The sequence below is a fragment of the Sciurus vulgaris genome, assembly GCF_902686455.1.
Source record: "Sciurus vulgaris genome assembly, chromosome: 1".
Classification (NCBI taxonomy): Eukaryota; Metazoa; Chordata; class Mammalia; order Rodentia; family Sciuridae; genus Sciurus; species Sciurus vulgaris.
Window position 1 is genome coordinate 185,977,190 of NC_136461.1, and position 21,348 is coordinate 185,998,537.

At 32.3% G+C, this 21,348-nt stretch overlaps 1 protein-coding gene across 2 annotated transcripts in view; it reads right to left on the reverse strand.

Moving 5' to 3' along the window:
* Window positions 1-21,348, reverse strand: part of CSMD3 (CUB and Sushi multiple domains 3) — a 1,211,679-nt gene that overhangs the window by 556,781 nt on the left and 633,550 nt on the right. For both annotated transcript variants that reach the window (XM_079134049.1, XM_079134050.1), the window contains one exon: window positions 18,224-18,336. In XM_079134049.1, the coding sequence (XP_078990175.1) occupies window positions 18,224-18,336 (113 nt within the window). The remainder of the gene's footprint in view (window positions 1-18,223; window positions 18,337-21,348) is intronic.

The following is a 21,348-nucleotide window of genomic DNA, read 5'->3' on the forward strand; positions in this document are numbered from 1 at the left end:
TGTAAACAAATGGGATACATGTTGCCTCTCTGTTTGTACATGGCGCAAAGGCATACCATTTGTGTAATCATAAATCCACATACAGTAATGTTGTTTGATTCATTCTGTTATTTTTTCCCTTCCCCCCACCCCTCCCACCCCTCTTTACCCTCTATACAGTACTTTCTTCCTCCATACTTGCCCCCCTCCCTAACCCTAACTCTAACCCTAACATTAACCCTTCCCTCCCCCCCTTTATGTGTCATCCTCCACTTATTAGCGATATCATTCGTACCTTGGCTTTTTGAGATTGGCTTATCTCACTTAGCATGATATTCTCCAATTTCATCCATTTGCCTGCAAATGCCATAATTTTGTCATTCTTTATGGCTGAGTAATATTCCATTGTGTATATACACCACAGTTTCTTTATCCACTCATCAATTGAAGGGCATCTAGGTTGGTTCCATAGTCTGGCTATTGTGAATTGAGCAGCTATGAACATTGATGTGGCTGTATCTCTGTAGTATGCTGATTTTAGATCCTTTGGGTATAGGCCAAGGAGTGGGATAGCTGGGTCAAATGGAGGGTCCATTCCAAGTTTTCTAAGGAATCTCCACACTGCTTTCCAGAGTGGCTGCACTAATTTGCAGCCCCACCAGCAATGTATGAGTGTACCTTTCTCCCCACATCCTCGCCAACACCTGTTGCTTGTATTTCTGATAATCGCCATTCTAATTGGGGTGAGATGGAATCTTAGGGTGGTTTTGATTTGCATTTCTCTTATTACTAGAGATGTTGAACATTTTTTCATATGTTTATTGATTGCTTGTACATCTTCTTCTGTGAAGTGTCTGTTCATTTCCTTAGCCCATTTGTTGATTGGATTATTTGTATTCTTGGTGTAGAGTTTTTTGAGTTCTTTATAGATTCTGGAGATTAGTGCTCTATCTGAAGTATGATTGGCAAAGATATTCTCTCACTCTGTAGGCTCTTTCTTCACATTACTGATAGTTTCCTTTGCTGAGAGAAAGCTTTTTAGTTTGAATCTATCCCAGTTATTGATTCTTGTTTTATTTCTTGTGCTATGGGAGTCCTGTTGAGGAAGTCTGGTCCTAGGCCAACATGTTGAAGATCGGGACCTACTTTTTCTTCTATAATCTGCAGAGTCTCTGGTCTGATTCCAAGGTCCTTAATCCATTTTGAGTTGAGTTTTGTGCAGGGTGAGAGATATGGGTTTAGTTTCATTCTGTTGCATATGGATTTCCAATTCTCCCAGCACCATTTGTTGAAGAGGCTATCTTTTCTCCATTGCATATTTTTGGCACCTTTGTCTAGTATTAGAAAGTTGTATTTATTTGGGTTTGTGTCCGTGTCCTCTATTCTGTACCACTGATCTACCTGTCTATTTTGGTACCAGTACCATGCCGTCTTTGTTACTATTGCTTTGTAATAAAGTTGAAGTTCGGGTATTGCGATACCCCCTGCTTCATTTTTCCTGCGAAGGATTGCTTTAGCTATTCTGGGTTTCTTATTCTTCCAGATGAATTTCATGATTGTTTGCTCTATTTCTGTAAGGTACGTCATTGGGATTTTAATTGGGATTGCATTGAATCTGTTTAGCACTTTTGGTAGTATGGCCATTTTGACAATATTAATTCGGTCTATCCAAGAACATGGGAGATCTTTCCATCTTCTAAGGTTTTCTTCGATTTCTTTCTTTAGTGTTCTGTAGTTCTCATTGTAGAGGTCTTTTATCTCTTTTGTGAGATTGATTCCCAAGTATTTTATTTTTTTTTCTGATGCTATGGTGAATGGGGTAGTTTTCATAATTTCTCTTTCTGAGGATTCCTCACTTATGTATAAAAATGCATTGGATTTATGAGCATTGATCTTGTAACCTGCCACTTTACTGAATTCACTTATGAGTTCTAAGAGTTTTCTGGTGGAATTTCCTGGTTCCTCTAAGTATATAATCATATCATCCGCAAATAGGGATAGTTTGAGTTCTTCTTTTCCTATTCGTATTCCTTTAATTTCCTTGGTCTGTCTAATTGCTCTGGCTAGAGTCTCAAGAACGATATTGAATAGGAGTGGTGAAAGAGGGCATCCCTGTCTTGTTCCAGTTTTTAGGGGGAATGCTTTCAGTTTTTCACCGTTTAGAATGATATTAGCCATGGGCTTAGCATAGATGGCCTTTATCTTTTTTGCAGCTTTAATTTGTTCTTTTAGTTATATTTTGCCTCTGCTTCTAAATTTTAAATCAGTTTTTTTGATATATAAAAAATAATCTTTTGAGATTTTTATTTCATTGTGTTGACTCTGTAGATCAAGTTTTAAGGAACTGACATCTTGACAATATTGAATATTATTATCTGAGAATATGGATTATTATCTGAGAATATGGATATTATCTGAGAATATGAATATATCAAAAGTATCTTCCATTTTCTCTAACCTACCATTGCATTCTTTTAATAAATACTGCTTATTGTTCTCAGGAAGAACTGGGAAATTAGCCTATCAGGAAGGGAAAGAAGTGATCTTTTGTCTTCACTGGAGAAATGGACATCTTTTATCATGACCCATTCAAACTTGGTCCCTTTCCCAAATCATGACATGTTCTACTTCTCCTCAGTGCCCTCCTTTTCCACTCCTGCTACATCCTAAAATCCTATAAGCTCCTCCACTGAAACTTGTTCTCATCTGCACAACTTGATTTTGCTGCTGAGCTCTCATTTCAGTAACTCCTACTCTGCCTCAGATCTCATTCCAAGTTTACTTCCTAAGGAAAGCATACCTTGAAGCCTACATTAAGAGTCTTTTTGCAGTATTCAAAAGGCAGATTCTGTTTTTCATTCTTAGTGTTCATCATACTTAAAATTACTTATTAAGTGTCAGTCTTCATCTTACTAAATTGAAAACAATGACTAAGTTTCATTTTTTTTGTGTGTGTTCCATTTCCCCTTCACAATGCCTGGCATATAGTTACAACTCAATGAATACTTTAAAGTTGACACAATTCTTAATGTTCTACTGCCACTCATTTTACTTGTGTGGTTATAGAAACAAAGGTTTTAGTTCTTACAGCAGATTGGGATAAACAAAGTTAAATTTGATGTTTTAGAAGCAGTAGTTTTCTGAAGGAACTTGATGTATTAAATGTAAAAGAAAGTAAAATAAACCTCTAAGTTAATAAAGAATAAGAACAAAATAATAAATCTTGCTCAAATATAATAGTTTTCATGAGTCATGCATAAAAACCCTGTCTATTCTGAGAAGATAGAAATGTTATCATGAAAATCCCACACAATATATTACCATGTGACTTTATAATTTTTCCTGAGCAAGAGAAATCTCATTTTACAACCTACAAGATTTCAACAAAGAAAATGGAATGATATGAAGAGAAAATAAAATTCAAAAGACACAAAAATGGTAAAATACAGATGGGTTCCCTGGATCAGTGCTAATAGACCATCACCAAAGAGTAAGGTATTAAATCTGAAAAAATTCTGAGAGAAAAACTTATGTCAGAATGCATACAAAAAAAAAAAAAATCTTACTAAAGTATCTCTGTTACTATAATGTATGAATAGTGACTAATATTTTTGGACAGTACAGTGGATAATTCATAAAAATCAATAAATGTTAATGTTACAACCAAAAGAAAATGTGAGATTATTTAGGCTACGGTCCTTGTTTGTGAAGATATGGAAACTGTCCGTACAGTAAATATTAAATCAGTGATGCACATGGAACACTCCAGAGGAAAATAGTTATTTATATAAATTAATTTGGACTCTAATCTAATTTACAAAAATAGAGCTTTGGTACAAGGGAATATTATATTAGTATATGACAAACAATTTAGTTTCTAAGAAATTAGAAATTTTAGTTTTAATTGCTATAGAATGAAATATTTTCATTTTATTATTTACAGAATGCTTTTATAAAAAGAATATCAAAACATCATATAAGCATGTTCTATAAAAGACTTTGATCTCCTTATATTGAATTTCACTTCAGTTAAAGGATAGGATATGGAGACACAATAAATATTTTTAAAATAAAAAAAATGATACAGCTATGTCTTACTTAATTTTATTTCCCTAATTTGATTTTATAGCACTAGAAAACTAAGGAATGCATAAAAAGATTGAGAAAATTATAAATTTCAAATGAAGTCTTGAAAAATATTATTTGTTCATGATTAGATTTCTGCTTTAATGCATATTTTTAAAATTAAAAGTTTAATAATACCTTTTAATAATACAGTAATTATTTAATATAAAGCTACTTTGGTTTTATACTAATATTATAGAGCTCCTTCTCAGATTACAGATCGATGTATTTATTGGGCTATCCATTTGAATTACAGTACTGTGGGAGTGCAATGATAGTGCAGAATTTCTGTTTCGATGTACTAACTAAAAATACAAGAACACAAATAAATCTTTTTTATTGTAGTGGTATCTCTTGTTTTAATTTATACTGCCTTAAACAATGATGGTGAACATTTTTATACGCTTTTTAGCCTTCTGTATTTTTTTTTTTTTTTTTTTTTTTTTTCTTTTTGGTACCAGGGATTGAACCCAGGGGCACTTAACCTCTGAGCCACATCCTGATCTGTTTTTTTGTTTCATTTTTTTGTGGGGTGGGAGGGGCGGGTACTAGGGATTGAACACAGGGGAAATCGACCATTGAGTCAGCCCTGTTTTGTATTTTTATTTAGAGACAGGCTCTCACTGAATTGTTTAGTGCCACACTTTTGTTGAGCTGGCTTTGAACTTGCAATCTTCCTGCCTCACCCTCCCAAGCTGCTGGGATTACAGGCACGTACCACTGCGCTTTGTTCCTTTTTTGGTTTCATTTTTAAATTTTCAGACAAGGTTGATTAGGGCCTTATTAAGTTAATGAGGCTGGCTTTGAACTCGTCCTCCTGTCTCAGCCTCCCTAGCCACTGGGATTATAGGTGTGTGACATCATGTCTCCATGCCCAGCTTGTATCTCTTAGGTAAAGTGTCTAGTCAATTCCTTTACACTTTAATAGGGTTGTTCACTTTATTTTATCAATTTCTGAAATTTCACTATATATTCTGGATACAAGTCCTATATCCAAAATTACTTTTAGTGTTGGTAATTTGTCTTTTCATTTTCTTTCCTTTCTTTCTTTCTCTCTTTTTTTCTTTTTAATTTGGAAAACTTCACAAATTTGCAGCAGAGGCCATGCTAATATTCTCTGAATGGTTCCAATTTTAGTATATGTGCTGCTGAGGTGAGCACTGCCTTTTCATTTTCTTTTGATAATCAAATAATTTTTATTTTGGCAAAGTCTAATTTACCATTTTTTTTTTCCTTATTATTTTACATTTTAAGTTGTTGATGGACCTTTATTTTTTTCATTTATATGTGGTGCTGAGAATTGAACCCAGTGCATCACACGTTAGGCAAGTGCTCTACCACTCAGCCACAACCCCAGCCCACTTTTTTTCTTCTATAATGTCTTAGTATGCTCTCATGCTATTACAAAATGCCTTAGACTAGATGGCTTAAACAAAAGAAATTTATTCCCCATAGTCTACAAGACGGGAAGTCCAAAATCAGGTTGTTAGCCTGGTCAGGTTCTGTTAGGGGTTCTTCCTAACCTGCAGATAGCTGACTTCTTCTAGCAGAGGGATGGAGAGAAAGACTGCACAGTTTCTCTGATGTCTCCTCTTTATTATAAGGACCCTAATCTTATCATGAGGACTCTACTGTCATGCGTTCATATAAATCTAACTACTTCCACTGAAGCCCAGTCTCTAAATGTCATCATACTTCATGGTGGAAGTTCAACATGATTTTTGGAGGGACACAAATATTCAGTATGTAATGTGCTTTGTTTTCTTCTAAAAAAAATCTCCCTAAAGAAGTTAGACTTTTATATTATCTTCAAAAAATTTCATAGATTTCATAGTTTTAAGTCATATTTACTTCTTATATTTACGTTCATTTCATGTTGATTTGAGTAAGATAAGAAATGAGATGTTTTGTTTTGTTTTGTTTGAGTGTGTGGTTATCCAATTTTTTCAATATCATTTAAAAAAATTGTGAAGAGTAGTGGTATAGATTAGTGGTAGAGCACTTGCCTAGCATGCACAAAGCACTGGGATTGATGTCCAGTACTGATAAAAAGTATATCTATATATTCAGCATTTTGTTGAAAACCAATTGGCTATATATGTATGGGTCTATTTCTGGACTATAACAGAAATCTTTAAGAAGAAAAAACTCATAGGGGCTGGGGATGTGGCTCAGTGGTACAGTGCTTACCTAGCACTCCTGAGACACTGGGTTCGATCCTCAGCGCCACATGTAAATAAATAAAATAAAAGGTTCATCTATGACTAAAAAAAATTTTTTTAAAAGTCGTATAATTTTTTTCATTACTACAATATGACATGGTTGATAACTAAATAATTCTATGTCATAATTATTCATAAAAGAACTGAAGGATTAGTGCTATTTTCAAAATACCTCAACCAATCTCATGATTCAAGGATAAAACTAAGTAAGACTGTAAATTAGTTCATAAATAATATTATTAAGGCACAGATGGTAAGTTTAATAAATAAATTTGCCCATTATAGATACATACTGTTAGTAGAAGATAATTATAGAATGCTCATATTTGTTTTTTTTTCTTGAAAAAAACAAAAAACAGAACTAGCCAAAAAAGCATATTAACTATAAATTAAGTCAAATATAACTTAAATGTTCTTTTCTCTAAGAAGTTAATTTTGGGGTCCATTTTTAGTATATTTCCATGCTAACACATTTTAAAAATAAAGAAATATATCCCAAAATATTGAAGTATAATATAGAGCTTCCCTTTGCTTGTTGAAAGGAATTAAACAAAGAGATAACAAGTCTGTTAATCAGAACTCCTTTAGTTGACAGTCTCATTTAGAAACAGAAACTGAACTCACCATGTTTTATTTATTGATTGATTGATTTTTTTTTCTCTTCCCTACTCCAACTCAACATGTTATAAATAAGAAGTTTATAGTCTCACATCAATGGAACACCAAGGAATAGTTTTTCCTTTAGGAATCGCTAAATTTAGGGGTTTCAATTATGTCCACAACACTATATTTTTCTTTCTATTTGTGTGTTCTTCCTTATGTCTGTTGCAAGTTATTGATATAAGATAACAAGAGATGACCCCCAATAGCACCAAGTGAAATGATCCTTACAGTTAACAACCTCAGAAAAGAGATTTTCTTTCATCCACAATCTATATCAATTGCCCCAGATACTGGACTGATAACTATCAAAGGGAGTTTTGATTAGTTCAGCCCAAACCTATAGAGCTGTACAGAATTGGGAGAGATAAAAGTTCATTGATGTCTAAATTATTTCAATCACTAGAACAAAGAGAAAGGATGGCTACTGGGTAGGCAGCAAAGCAGATGCAAGTAAAGAGAGTAAGAAAAATTTACCCTTTCAACATAACAAACACACATAAATAAACTATTAGGATAACTACTACTACTACTACTACTACTACTACTACTATTTTTATTATTACTATTATTTGCAGTGCTAGAGCTGGAATCCAGGGCCTTGCAAATGTGAGGCAAGCACTCCACTCCTGAGCTGCATCTCCATCCTATTTATAATTTTTTTCTCCTAATTTTTTAAAATAAGTTTTCTTTTTTAAAGAAGGTATGAAATATTCATATATTTGAAAATTATTCTTTTTTTTTTTTTTTTTTTTTTTTTTCTTTTTTTTTTTTTTTTTTTTAACTTTTTTCCTTTCTTTTTTTTTTTTTTTTATTTATTTATTTATTTTTTATTTTTTTTTATTGTACACAAATGGGATACATGTTGTTTCTCTGTTTGTACATGGCGTAAAGGCATACCATTTGTGTAATCATAAATTTACATAGAGTAATGTTGTTTGATTCATTCTGTTATTTTTTCCCTTCCCCCCACCCCTCCCACCCCTCTTTACCCTCTATACAGTCCTTCCTTCCTCCATACTTGCCCCCCTCCCTAACCCTAACTCTAACCCTAACACTAACCCTTCCCTCCCCCCCATTATGTGTCATCCTCCACTTATTAGCGATATCATTCGTCCCTTGGCTTTTTGAGATTGGCTTATCTCACTTAGCATGATATTCTCCAATTTCATCCATTTGCCGGCAAATGCCATAATTTTATCATTCTTTATGGCTGAGTAATATTCCATTGTATATATATACCACAGTTTCTTTATCCACTCATCAGTTGAAGGGCATCTAGGTTGGTTCCACAGTCTGGCTATTGTGAATTGAGCAGCTATGAACATTGATGTGGCTGTATCTCTGTAGTATGCTGATTTTAAGTCCTTTGGGTATAGGCCAAGGAGTGGGATAGCTGGGTCAAATGGAGGGTCCATTCCGAGTTTTCTAAGGAATCTCCACACTGCTTTCCAGAGTGGCTGCACTAATTTGCAGCCCCACCAGCAATGTAAGAGTGTACCTTTCTCCCCACATCCTCGCCAACATCTGTTGTTGCTTGTATTCTTGATAATCGCCATTCTAATTGGGGTGAGATGGAATCTTAGGGTAGTTTTGATTTGCATTTCTCTTATTACTAGAGATGTTGAACATTTTTCCATATGTTTGTTGATTGCCTGTAGATCTTCTTCTGTGAAGTGTCTATTCATTTCCTTAGCCCATTTGTTGATTTGGAAAGATCTTCCATGTTCTTGGATAGGAAGAATTAATATTGTCAAAATGGCCATACTACCTAAAGTGCTATACAAATTCAATGCAATTCCAATTAAAATCCCAATGACGTACCTTACAGAAATAGAGCAAGCAATCATGAAATTCATCTGGAAGAATAAGAAACCCAGAATAGCTAAAGCAATCCTTAGCAGGAAGAGTGAAACAGGGGGTATTGCAATACCAGATCTTCAACTCTACTACAAAGCAATAGTAACAAAAACGGCATGGTATTGGTACCAAAATAGAAAGGTAGATCAATGGTACAGAATAGAGGACACGGACACAAACCCAAATAAATACAATTTTCTCATACTAGACAAAGGTGCCAAAAATATGCAATGGAGAAAAGATAGCCTCTTCAACAAATGGTGCTGGGAGAATTGGAAATCCATATGCAACAGAATGAAACTAAACCCATATCTCTCACCATGCACGAAACTAAACTCAAAATGGATTAAGGACCTCGGAATCAGACCAGAGACCCTGCATCTTATAGAAGAAAAAGTAGGTCCAAATCTTCACCTTATTGGTCTAGGATCAGACTTCCTTAACAGGACTCCCATAGCACAAGAAATAAAAGCTAGAATCAACCACTGGGATAGATTCAAACTAAAAAGCTTTCTCTCAGCAAAGGAAACTATCAGCAATGCGAAGAAAGAGCCTACAGAGTGGGAGAATATCTTTGCCAATCATACTTCAGATAGAGCGCTAATCTCCAGAATCTATAAAGAACTCAAAAAACTCTACATGAAAATTATTCTTAATGTTTTATAACAAAATATAATTATTTCAGTTTTTGAGACATATAGACAGATTTAAAAAATTAAAATTTCTTAAATACTTACCTTTAAGTAGAAATTTCCAGATAGTTTTATAGGTAGGATCTTACATAGAGTAAAAGACATAACTCTTACGCTATTTGAACTATTATTCTACAGCACTGACAAATTTTCTGACTCATTCCATGATAATGGCAAAGCTACTAAAATCCAAATTTTATGGAACAAGTCCAAAAGAAATAGCCCAAATTTGCAAATTTAGCTATAACTATATTAAAAAATTTTATTCAACATATTAGTAAATTAAATCAAGAGTGTATTGAAAATATTGGTTGTCATGTTCAAGAAGATTTGATTGGAGGGACTGGAAGTAGGTTCCAGAATTAAGAAATCTATGGATGGACATAGTTAAAGAAATGACCATTAAATATGTGATTATGTTAAAGGTTGTAGAATATTTTTTGACTAAAGTTAGACTGAAAGTATTTGAAATTCCTTGAAAAGACTTGGTAAACACTCTTTTACACATATTCTCATATAGTAGGTTAAATGTGCAAACAAGAAAACCACTGCTATAAGAAAATAATGAGACAGAAATGCCAGGTCTCATCACTGCTATTTAATAAATCACTGCTATTTAATAAAAATTGGGGAGTTTAAATCTGTTCCCACAATAGATATCTGGCAGCAGTGATGTTATGACTTTAAGGATGAAGGAAAATATTATCAGGAATGGAGAATAGAAAGGAAGTGATAGTTCCAGAGGACAGTGATAAGCAACCATTCAACATCACCATCTACCTTTTCCTAGACATATTAAGTGACAATAATAAACCCGTATTTGTTTAAGCCATTATTAGTTGGATTTCCTTACTTTGCTAATTATTATGATGCCTAATAATAAAATAATTAAAATTAATAAGAATGCTAACTACTACAGCTAATTAGTACATAGATATATGAAAACTGACAATTTTCTTTATAATAGGATCAGATAGATTGAAAAAATAAATATCCAATTAAAACACAAGAAAATGTAGAAAATATTTAGGAATAAAGATATCATGAATGATAATCATTTTTTATAAAAATGTTTAAATTTAGGAACATATACCAAGATTCAATGAGAAGACATTGCATAAGAATATTATTATAAACCATATCAATATAAACATTTAATCTATTTTGTTGGGACCAGCAAATGAATTATGGATCTTTGAATTGCCCAGATACAGACATGACACCTTCCTTGTTAATTTCTCTTTGGAAAGGCCTCCAGAAGTCTGTCCTGCTGTCTGGTTATGCTGTATTCAAAGGGAAATTCCTTGGTTGCTATGGAGTTTATCAGTTCATGAGGGCTGGGGATATAGTTCAGTTGGTAGAGTGCTTGCCTCTCATGCACTAAGGCAGAAGTCTGTCCTGCTGTCTGGTTATGCTGTATTCAAAGGGAAATTCCTTGGTTGCTATGGAGTTTATCAGTTCATGAGGGCTGGGGATATAGTTCAGTTGGTAGAGTGCTTGCCTCTCATGCACTAAGGCCCTGGGTTCTATCCCCAGCACCACACACACACATACACACACACACAATTAATTAATCAGTTCATGACCTAGGGTTAAGGCCCCAGAGGGGGGTTGGTGGATGGTGGGGGTGTTGTGGGTGCAAGCTGATGACTGTAATTGGGCTGTTCAAACATTTGACCTAGGTTCTGTTTCAAAGTAACTTTCTCACAATGAATCCCTTTGATGTGAAGACCTATATAATAATTGCAGTCTTCTGGTGGTCAGTCTCTCTTCTACCAGGAGGTAGGTTGAATGACCAAGCCCCACTATTTCTATTTTTGTGTTTTCTTTCCAATCTCCTCATCGCTGGCTTTGGGAAAACTGAGTAAATGGTCCCACTGATAGTGACACTATTTCTAATGAAAATTTCAAGTAGTTTTGTATGGAAATCAACAAACTTATTTTCAAATATGGGTGGAAGATAAAAGTACAAAAATTGTTATGGAAATTTTGTAGTATAAAAATAGTAGCAAAGGGTTTTGGTTACATTTTTAATAAAAGAAAACCCTCAAAATAGTGAAATTAGAACAACGTGATCTTGGCAGAAAAAATTAGTTAAGAATATTCAAGTACATATAAAATCTACATGATAAACATGACATTTCAGCTCTTCTGGAAAATGATGGTCTAAATAATAATGTTGGTATAATAATTTTACATTTAGAATAAAACACCAATCAAAATACAAAAATAAACTACAGATGGATTAAAGTGTGAAATTTCGTGGGAGACAGAAAATGTGGAAATACATTGTAACTTTGACAAAAAATCTTTTAAAATGCACATGACATACACAAGTTCAGATACCATTTTAAGAAATGACAGTATTGATTAAAACAAAAAAAGGGGGAAAATTGGTATGGAAAATGGCATAGAATAAATATAGACTGGATGACAATATTACAATGTTATATGATAAACTGTTAATGTTATTTATGTGCAAAAAGTACCTTCAATTTGATAAGAAGAAAAAGATAACCCAAAATAAAATTGACCAGGAGTAGCCCAAATTAGGTTATGTATCAGTCACAATACACTATATTGTGTCAAGAGCAAATTGATTCAGAAACCACAGAGGCTTAGCAAAACAGGCTTATTTCTTGCTCATGTTACATATACAATATAGTCAGGGAAGTTGGAGGTGGTGGGGAGCCATGTTCTTCATGGTGTCTCAAGGAGAGAGGTCCACGGGAAGCTGCTACATTTTGTAACTATACCACCTGGACCACCTGGCTTTGATGTTTATTTTGAAAGGGAAGAATACTGTAATTCAGTGCATTGGTTTATGACTGACTTCAGTCCCTTTCATTTACATTTTGTATTCACTAGACCACATTTCCAAAGGAAAGGAAAGTATAATTCTGTCTATCCTGAATTAGTAGAGAACCAAGTAAATTATAACCATGAATAATGTCTTCCAAAGAACATAATGCAAAAATTTTGGAGGAATTTTTTAAGTAAAGGAAAATATGATCCTTAAGTAAAGGAAAATATGATCAACAACCCTGTAGTTACTAAATATAATAATATAGAATGTAAAATTCATCATGTTGGCACTCATCTCAGATTAGTATCTTTCTGTGCTCAGTGGTAGGGAAGGATCCCAATTTTGTTCTTCTGGAGAGAGTTGGAAACAAAATTTAAGAAATAATTATTCTGAATGCATTACCTATTTAACTAATTATACTGTTTTCAGAATCTTCCTAACAGTTTTTTAAAATTTATTTTTATTGTAAACAAATGGGATACATGTTGTTTCTCTGTTTGTACATGGAGTAAAGGGATACCATTTGTGTAATTATACATTTACATAGGGTAATGTTGTTTGATTCATTCTGTTATTTTTTCCCTCCCCCCCACCCTCCAATCCCTCCTTTCCCTCTATACAGTCCCTCTTTCCTCCATTCTTGCCCCCCTCCCACTCCCATTATGTGTCATCATCCGCTTATCAGTGATTCATCCTTTGGTTTTTTGAGATTGGAACAATTTTAAAAGGAAAAAAATTGTGTGGGTACTCGTGTAAGAATATTTGCTTCATAATTGTGATATTCAATATTGCAATAAAGGCAATTACCTAAATAATTTTTCATTCATGTTAATTATGGTGTGTTCATTTGTGGAATATTGTATAGTTTTTTAGAAGAATGCCTTGCACCCATCTTTATTGACGGGAAAGATAGCGATGATATATTGATAAATAAAAGACATTTGGAGAGTAATATGTAGAATATTATCTCATACATAAAATAAAATAAAAAGAAAGTCAAAAGAAAGAAGAAAGAAAAGGACAGAAAAGAGAAAGAAAAAAATGAAAAAAAGGAAAAAGAAGACAAATTTATGTACATATCAATGTAAAAACTATATGTTGATATTGTTTTTTTATATTAAAATTGCTTAAAATAGCATCGAAAAATGTCTACAAAATGTTCCAATAAACCTCCAAAACTTTTTTTGATAGATTCAAAAAATAATGCCTGCATCAATAAAAAGCATTTTTAAAAAAGCTCATTTTTAATTATATTGAAACTTAACTTTTAAACACTTGTGAATAATTGTTTAATTTTGAAATATTTGGTATAAATCCATCTTATTTCAGCATATGTCCTAATCACTTAAAGTATTAGACTTAGACAAAATAACAGAATTTCTTAGCTCTATGGAAGCACTCTGAGTTCACTTTAAATCATAAAATTTAATGAGTCTAAATATTTAACAAAAATAATCATCTTTAATGAAAATGTTCCATTTTAAAATTGTAGGTCATTTCATACAACCAGATGGCATCATCAAAATTTTAAACTTTGGATATGTACTTTGAGAGTTATTTCAAAATTTAATGTCTAAATAAATTAAAATTTCAGCTAAATTTTATGAAAATAATGTAAAGTGTTTTAAAGACAACAATTAAAAGAACAGAATTTAGAGTCATATTGTACTACTTACTAGACATGTGATAGAAACAAATTACCTAACCCAATGTCCCGGATTTCTTCATCTCTTCAGTCGAGATGATATTATTAAGTATCATAGGGTTATTGCAGTGATTAAATGAGACCTTGCATGTGCTCACAAAAGCACATGGCATGGTTATGCCTCATTGGTGTTTGCTATTAAAACTATGTTGTTGAAGATACATGTTTTCATACAACAGAGAGTTAAACAATTACACTAATTTATAATAAGAGGAGGTATCACTTTTAGAATTATAAAGGCTAAGGGTTTTTCTTTTTTAGCCTCTCCATGAATTTTCAATTAAAGAACATCAAGTAACTACACAATCACCTCCTATTGGAAATTGGGTGGTTTTTGTCATGGTGCACATACATTGTACATGTGCGTGCATGTGCGTGTTTTATTTTTATGTGTAGCAAGTGAAACACTGGGAGTTCATTTTAATGTGTTCTTTTGGTGACCTTATGCTCTTAACACTGACTAGGATCTCTAGCTTCTGCTTTTCAAAACCTCAAAATTATCTAAGATGTAATATTTCATAATGAAAAAAAAATGGAGTCAGCAAGGTTAGAATTGCAGCTATATTCTACAGTCAATTAATGATCTATTTGCTAATTTTCACTCATCCATTTACATACTCCACAAAAAAGGACTTGGATGTAGTTCAGTGATAGAGCAAATGCTTATCACCATGAGGCTCTGAGTTCAATCCTCAGAACCTAAACAAACGAATAATAAAACAAAATAAAACAGAAAACCCCAAGTATTACAGAAATATTTATTAATTGCTTATTGTATGTTAGGCATTGCAGTAGGTTCTGGGAATATAATAGCGAGCAAAGACATACTAAACTTCCTATCATCATTGTGCTTACATCCTAGTCAGTTTTCCAGTCTGAGAAAATGAGTAATAATTCTTAATCTTGTACAGTCTTACTGAGATTTAAAAAAAAATTTTTTTTAGTTGTCAATAGACCTTTATTTTATTCATTTATATATAGTGCTGAGGATCAAACCCAGTGCCTCACACATGCTAGGCAAGTGCTCTACCACTGAGCCACAATCCCAACTAGTTTTAATGAGATTTAAAGACTTAATGAAGACAAAAAGATTGGTGTGTACAAGGCCTTAGCAATTGTTATTTCTGCCTTTAATGTTCAATAGGCTTTCTAAGATGAAGATTAGAATATAACCAAAAAGTAGTGAAGTGTTAATGGATGCTAACATATTTATTGGGAAGACTAGCTTCCTTTCTGGTTAATGTGCATTTGAAATAATGACAATATAAAAACAAGCAAACAAAACTAATGTCTCTAAGGGAAATGGGGCAAGGTGGACAGTGAGGCCATTCTTTGTTTTCAGTAGAAATGTCTAGTGTCACACCTTGAATCACAGTTTTGGCAAACACATAAATCTATGAATCAGGATGGTCACAACTTATACTCAGCACAGATGTTACGGATTTTAAAGTTACTGATAGTAACTTTTCTAGAGCCTTGTGGTATTTTATTCACTTTTTCTATTGCATAATCAGCACTCCACATGATAAACATTAAATGAATAAAAATTATATTAAAATAAAAGACTATTTTTCTTGATATGTATCATTTGTTGTTTTCTTACACTTTAAACCAGATACCATAAAATAACAGAAAAGTACATAGATAATAGCATGGATTAGAGCTGAAGTTCTGAAAGTAAATGATAACCAGATAGTTATGTATTATTTTATATTCATAGATAAATTTTTCTGTATCAGTATAATATAGTTACAAACCAATCTTTTAAAAACTATGTTATTTGGATCCCTATGGGTCTTCCTACATTTATAGGGAATGAGAACCAGTCTGACCAACTGACAGTAACAACCTTCCTATCTCCATTTCATCAACTTTTAAACTCTTCTTCTATTTTGGTTTTCTAAGAGAAGAGTTTACTTAATTTCCTATTTTCTTTAAAGTGAAGTTTCAAAAACTATGTCTTAGGTAATTAGCAAAACAACCTAAGAATCAAAATGTATTGTAAAAATCAAAGTTTATGTATTTTAGTAACTACATTTGAAATTGAAAAAATTTAAGAAATAAACTATACAATAAAATATATGCTTAATTTAGAGGAGGTACACATTTAATACTATCTCATGTGAAATTTAAAGATGACAAAAAAGAAGATATCTTTAGATCGAATCTGGAAAAACTTTCAGCAGGTGTTCCATTTAGAACCAACACACTACTCAAAAGAGAGCAAGGTAATTATGGAAATTATTTTTAGTGGGTGAAGTTGCTGAAGATATCTGCACATCAAAATTCAAAACTTCTGAAAATGAACTTTGATTCAACTTTGGGTTCTTGTTTTAAATTATGGAAAATGCAAAAACCCAATTTTTACAGTAAAAAAAAAAAATGGTAACCTACAGCTGTTAGAACATATTTTACCTTACATTAACTTATTTATACAAACCAAATTCTTTGTTCAGTTTAATCAAACAATTATGATGACAGAAAGGGGTGTTTGTTATGCAAACACAAAGACAAGGCATTTTATGACTGGTTATATAGTATATGTGATTCAGAGTTTATATAACAGAAGTGGTCATCCATGATGGGTAGAGAGTAAAAGTGCCACAGAAGAGGAAATGTGATTTTTTTCTTAAAACTGTCATTACCTGACACATAAGCTGATCCTTGGAATTTTTAAAAAATTACTTTTGTTAAAAACTGAGCAGAAAGAATAAAATAATGCCTTATTGCAACACATTGCAATGTACTTCCAGCTCTTGAACTGCTTAGGAACTGTGCAAATATCAATAGCGCTTCCCTGCTGCTACAACCTGATCAAGAGTTTTATAACTATGTTTCTTTTTGAAGCATTGCCATTAATGATTAATATAGTTTCTAAGGTTTAAATGATTATAGATTTTCTGACAAGTAACCCTCAGGGTGAAAAACAATAAAAATAAAAGAAATGTAAGAAGGCCAGATTCACTTGGCCTTTTAGAAGGGAGGGGGTGAAGACAAGAATCAAGTAGATAGTTTTAAAATAAGGGGACCATTCTTTCAATTTTGTAACCTTATTTACTGGGGGTAGACAAGGATTTTAAATGGAGGAGTAACATATTTAAAATAACAATCAACCTAATTATTTTTTAAAACCAACATTCCCACAGATTTCCTGAGCTATTCAAATTAATCTAGTACCGAATTTAGTCAAAACTAAAATACACAGAATGAATGTGTACTGTCTCCCTGACAACATCATGCATTTAGTTCAGTATATCCAGACACAAAGGCATGACAGTGGTTGAAAGTAGAAACTCTGATTAAAAATTATTATTATGCAATAAGATAATTTTTCTATAGCCATTTTTCAATTGATAGGGAATAATTTTTGCTACAATAGTAGTAATAAAGTCAGGTCACATAATAGTCTAATGGCTCTTTTACATTTTCCTTTTTTAAAGCATAGATTTTAATTGAATTTATTAATATTTATATATTTTTCCATTAGAAATGCAAACTTGCATTTCTAATATGTATATTGTGTTATATACTGACTTTAATCAAGGTTTAACACATGTCAAAGATATTCATGATTTCATAAGGCTTAAAACTATCTCTTAATAATTAAACTAGTACAAAGGATCTTATAATTAACAGAATTAATCTTTAATCTATATTTCCATCAAGAGATGGGATGGGCAGCAACAATTGTGGTCTAGGTTTTACGCAGGAGTTAATAAACTCAACTATACTATGACCATATATTTAATATGACATAACAATTGATGGATTAAAGAAATTAGTATCCTGGATTATTTGTGAACTGAAGTCCTTTACTGTTATTGTGAAGTATTTAATAGACATTTTGCCAAGCAAATTATTTAGAGTATAAAATTGCATGTTCTAGTCTGGGAAAGGCTAGCGGTCCAGGGTGACTTAAAAAAGGGTACTATAAACAATAGGGAGAGAGATGAGGAAGGTTGAACAGTCACATTTTAAAGGGAAATTAATTTTATTTAAACATAATTAGGATCAATATCTGTAGTTAAAGAGGAAATTATTTTGTTGGAATGTATTCTTACTTGTGTTCTAGAAAATATTTTCTACATTGTAGAGGCAGTTAAACTTGAATTTAAAAGTATTCTCTGGTGATATTAAGATAACATATTTCCCACAGGAGCAGTTCATCCATTACCTTTGTAGTTAACCTTGAAGCCAACAGATCCAACACTTTCATCTGTTTGAAGGTGCAGCCACATTTGGCTACTCATGCTCACTATAAGGTCTGGTACAAAGCTTCCAGTCAGCCTAAAAAGACAGAAACAAAGAAGGAAGAGTTGGGTTATTAACATACTTTCTGCATGCAAATTATGAGATGGATATGTATTTTATTACTTTCTTTTCTAGGAAAAAAAATGAAATAAATTTACAGGTTGATGTGTTGATGTAACAGAACAGACAAATTACATAACTTAGTGATCAAGGTTTATCATTAAAAATATCATCTATGTGTTTACTAGTTCAGATCTTTAATATCCCTGAGGCAAGATTACTATAATTTATACCATCAGAGAATCTTATACTTTCTTTTAAACCAAAATGAAAAATATTATCTCTAACAATTTTCAAGTACATTTTAGCACCAAACATATGTATGATTTTAAACATTAAAGTTTCTCAGAGCTTTATTCTAAATACTGTGAAAAATATTCAAATGCTGTGCAAAAGAAAATCACAAGTAGTATAATCTAACCCTTTGCAATACTGAGGTGGTATACCAAAGATTTAATATATTACATACATTACACCCTAGATAATGGCTACATTATGGTTAAACTATGTCATGTATGTTTTTTATAAATAGTTTTATTTAAAGAACATGCTGGTAATTTGATGCAGCACAACTGAATCTAAGCATTACTAAATTTCTGTTTAGTAATGCTTAATTTTGTACCATAAGAAGGGAAATTACTTCCTGTTTCCTGTCATTAATAATATTGAAGTCACATGTTGGAACTGAAGCCAAAGGACAGACAAGGGTTGAAAGTAAGTGAGTAAATAAGACATTGAAGGGAAAAGTCTGTCAAGAATAAAAGGGGGAAAAATAGTCTCAATACAGAGTAACTGTACATATCAATCGAGGATTCTAAAGTTCATACTAAAAGGGTAGGTTTGTAAAACATTTGCCTACTAAATTTCCAAAACCACCAAGACAGGAGAAAATTGAATCAGGAAAGAAAATAGAATGTTTCCTTTCATAATAAAAAAGGCACCCTATGACAGTATTAAAAAAATGTCCCCTGGATAGTGGCTACATTATACTTAACCAGTAGAGGGCAGCACGGATGACCATGATAGTAAAATGCCCTCTATTCAATCACTAAAACTATAAAAATAACATTTAAATAAAAAAACTGTATTAGCTGTATGGCTATATCACAGTGTTCATTATTACACAATCTATAGGAATTTATCACAAAGAAATTAAAGTATGATTTAATTATAGGATTTACATGGTATTGAGGAACACTAAAAGATATCTAGATCCTGTACGAAATTATAAAACCTTAGATTAATTTTTTCTGTCAAAGAAAATTAAAATTGTTATAATTAAACCCCACATTTATATGCATATTTTATGTTGATATATATATGCACTATCTTTGAAACAGTTTAACTAAACTTTGTGGCGCATGAATTTTTAGAGTGGCACTGGAATTTTAGTGAATTATAGGTACTGGTCTTAGGAGTTACAGTGAAGAGACAGGTGCAACTTCATGAGCAAGAATGAGAACTAAAGCTCAGAGGCATCACAGAAAGAAAAGTTAAACCCATTATACAATGGGCATAAGAGCTTATGTCTGTAAGATGTACATCGGCTAAACCATAGTGAACATGCCAACAAGCAATCTCACAGTGAACTGTAAAAATTGTTTTTCTGAGATAATTTAATTACTTCTGTTTACTACATCTTCTCAAATCATACTCAGTTCTGAACAGTTTCAACAGTGTGAAATCTCCAGAAGAGTATTTTGTCAGTTCACAATGAACAAAGAACACATTGTGGCCTAAATACTTCCTTTATAACTTATTATCTTATTGACTGTGATTCTACCTAATTCCCTGTTCATTCATAGTGTAAAAGTGCATTAAATTTAAAAATAAACAAGTAAAATAAAAATTTCCCCTACTATCAAAAAAGTAAATATAAACTCAGCCCACTCTTCTTTAACATTTACTTTAGAAAACTGGAAATTATAAGTTTTCGGTTTCTTTCAAATATATGTAAATATTTTAAAAATTAAATGAGACTCTTGCCAGTTTTGCATTAAAAGAATGTCTTTCTTGGAGACCTTGGAGCCATTTCTTTGAAAGGTGAATGCCAAAAATCCTGATACAGTACCCAGTTTTTCTGGAGTTTAAGGTGAGGCACATGGCTCCATGAGTTAATTTCTTGCCTTCCATAAAAATGGAAGGAATTTTATTTCTCCTTTTGATAAGTACAAATGACATATATGTAATGTATTATATCTGTCTGACTTTATAAAAGAATAAGAATTATTTATCTTTTTTGCAATCTCCTTAGCAGATCTTGTACAATGCACATCACAGACTGTTTTAATCCTTGTTCAATAGAAAAGCTATTTCTACACTCATTTCTATCTTCTGTGGGAAGTGTTCATTGCACTGGTAGGTGATTTTGTTTTTAATTATATTTTCTTAACACTGGGCATATCATTTAAAACTCTGTTCTTTGCATGCAGTCTCAATGGCTAATTCTTCTTGGAATCCTTGCAAAGGCCTTGATTTGGATTTAAATGGTAGGATCCACCTGCTTTGAACAACTTTATACTCAAACTCCAGCCACTGTTGGAGTCTTACGTCATTCTCACAAGATTCAAAAATGATTCTTCAAATGGTTTTAATATGTTTTTATTACCGCTTTTTGAAATTATTCTATGTGAACTAAAAAAAAACACTTCTTTAATACATGTTTATTTACAGGTTGAGTAATCTCAGTGTGCATTCAAAATGCATTGTAATCTTCTTAGTTGCTTCACACTAGAATAAAAGAGTAAAACCTAAATAAAAGAACTCATAAATCTTCCTCAAGTACTGAAATAAAAGATGGGATCTATTAAATTTCTGTTAGGCTCCATGCCTGATTTTCTTTATAAACATTAATGTATATGGTTGTATCTATTAGAAATAACTACAATACTACATTCCAACAATTTTTTGTATCATACATGTACATAACTTTCACTTTAAATAAAAATGCCCTTATTCTCTCTTCTAATATGATGCTATCAAATATTA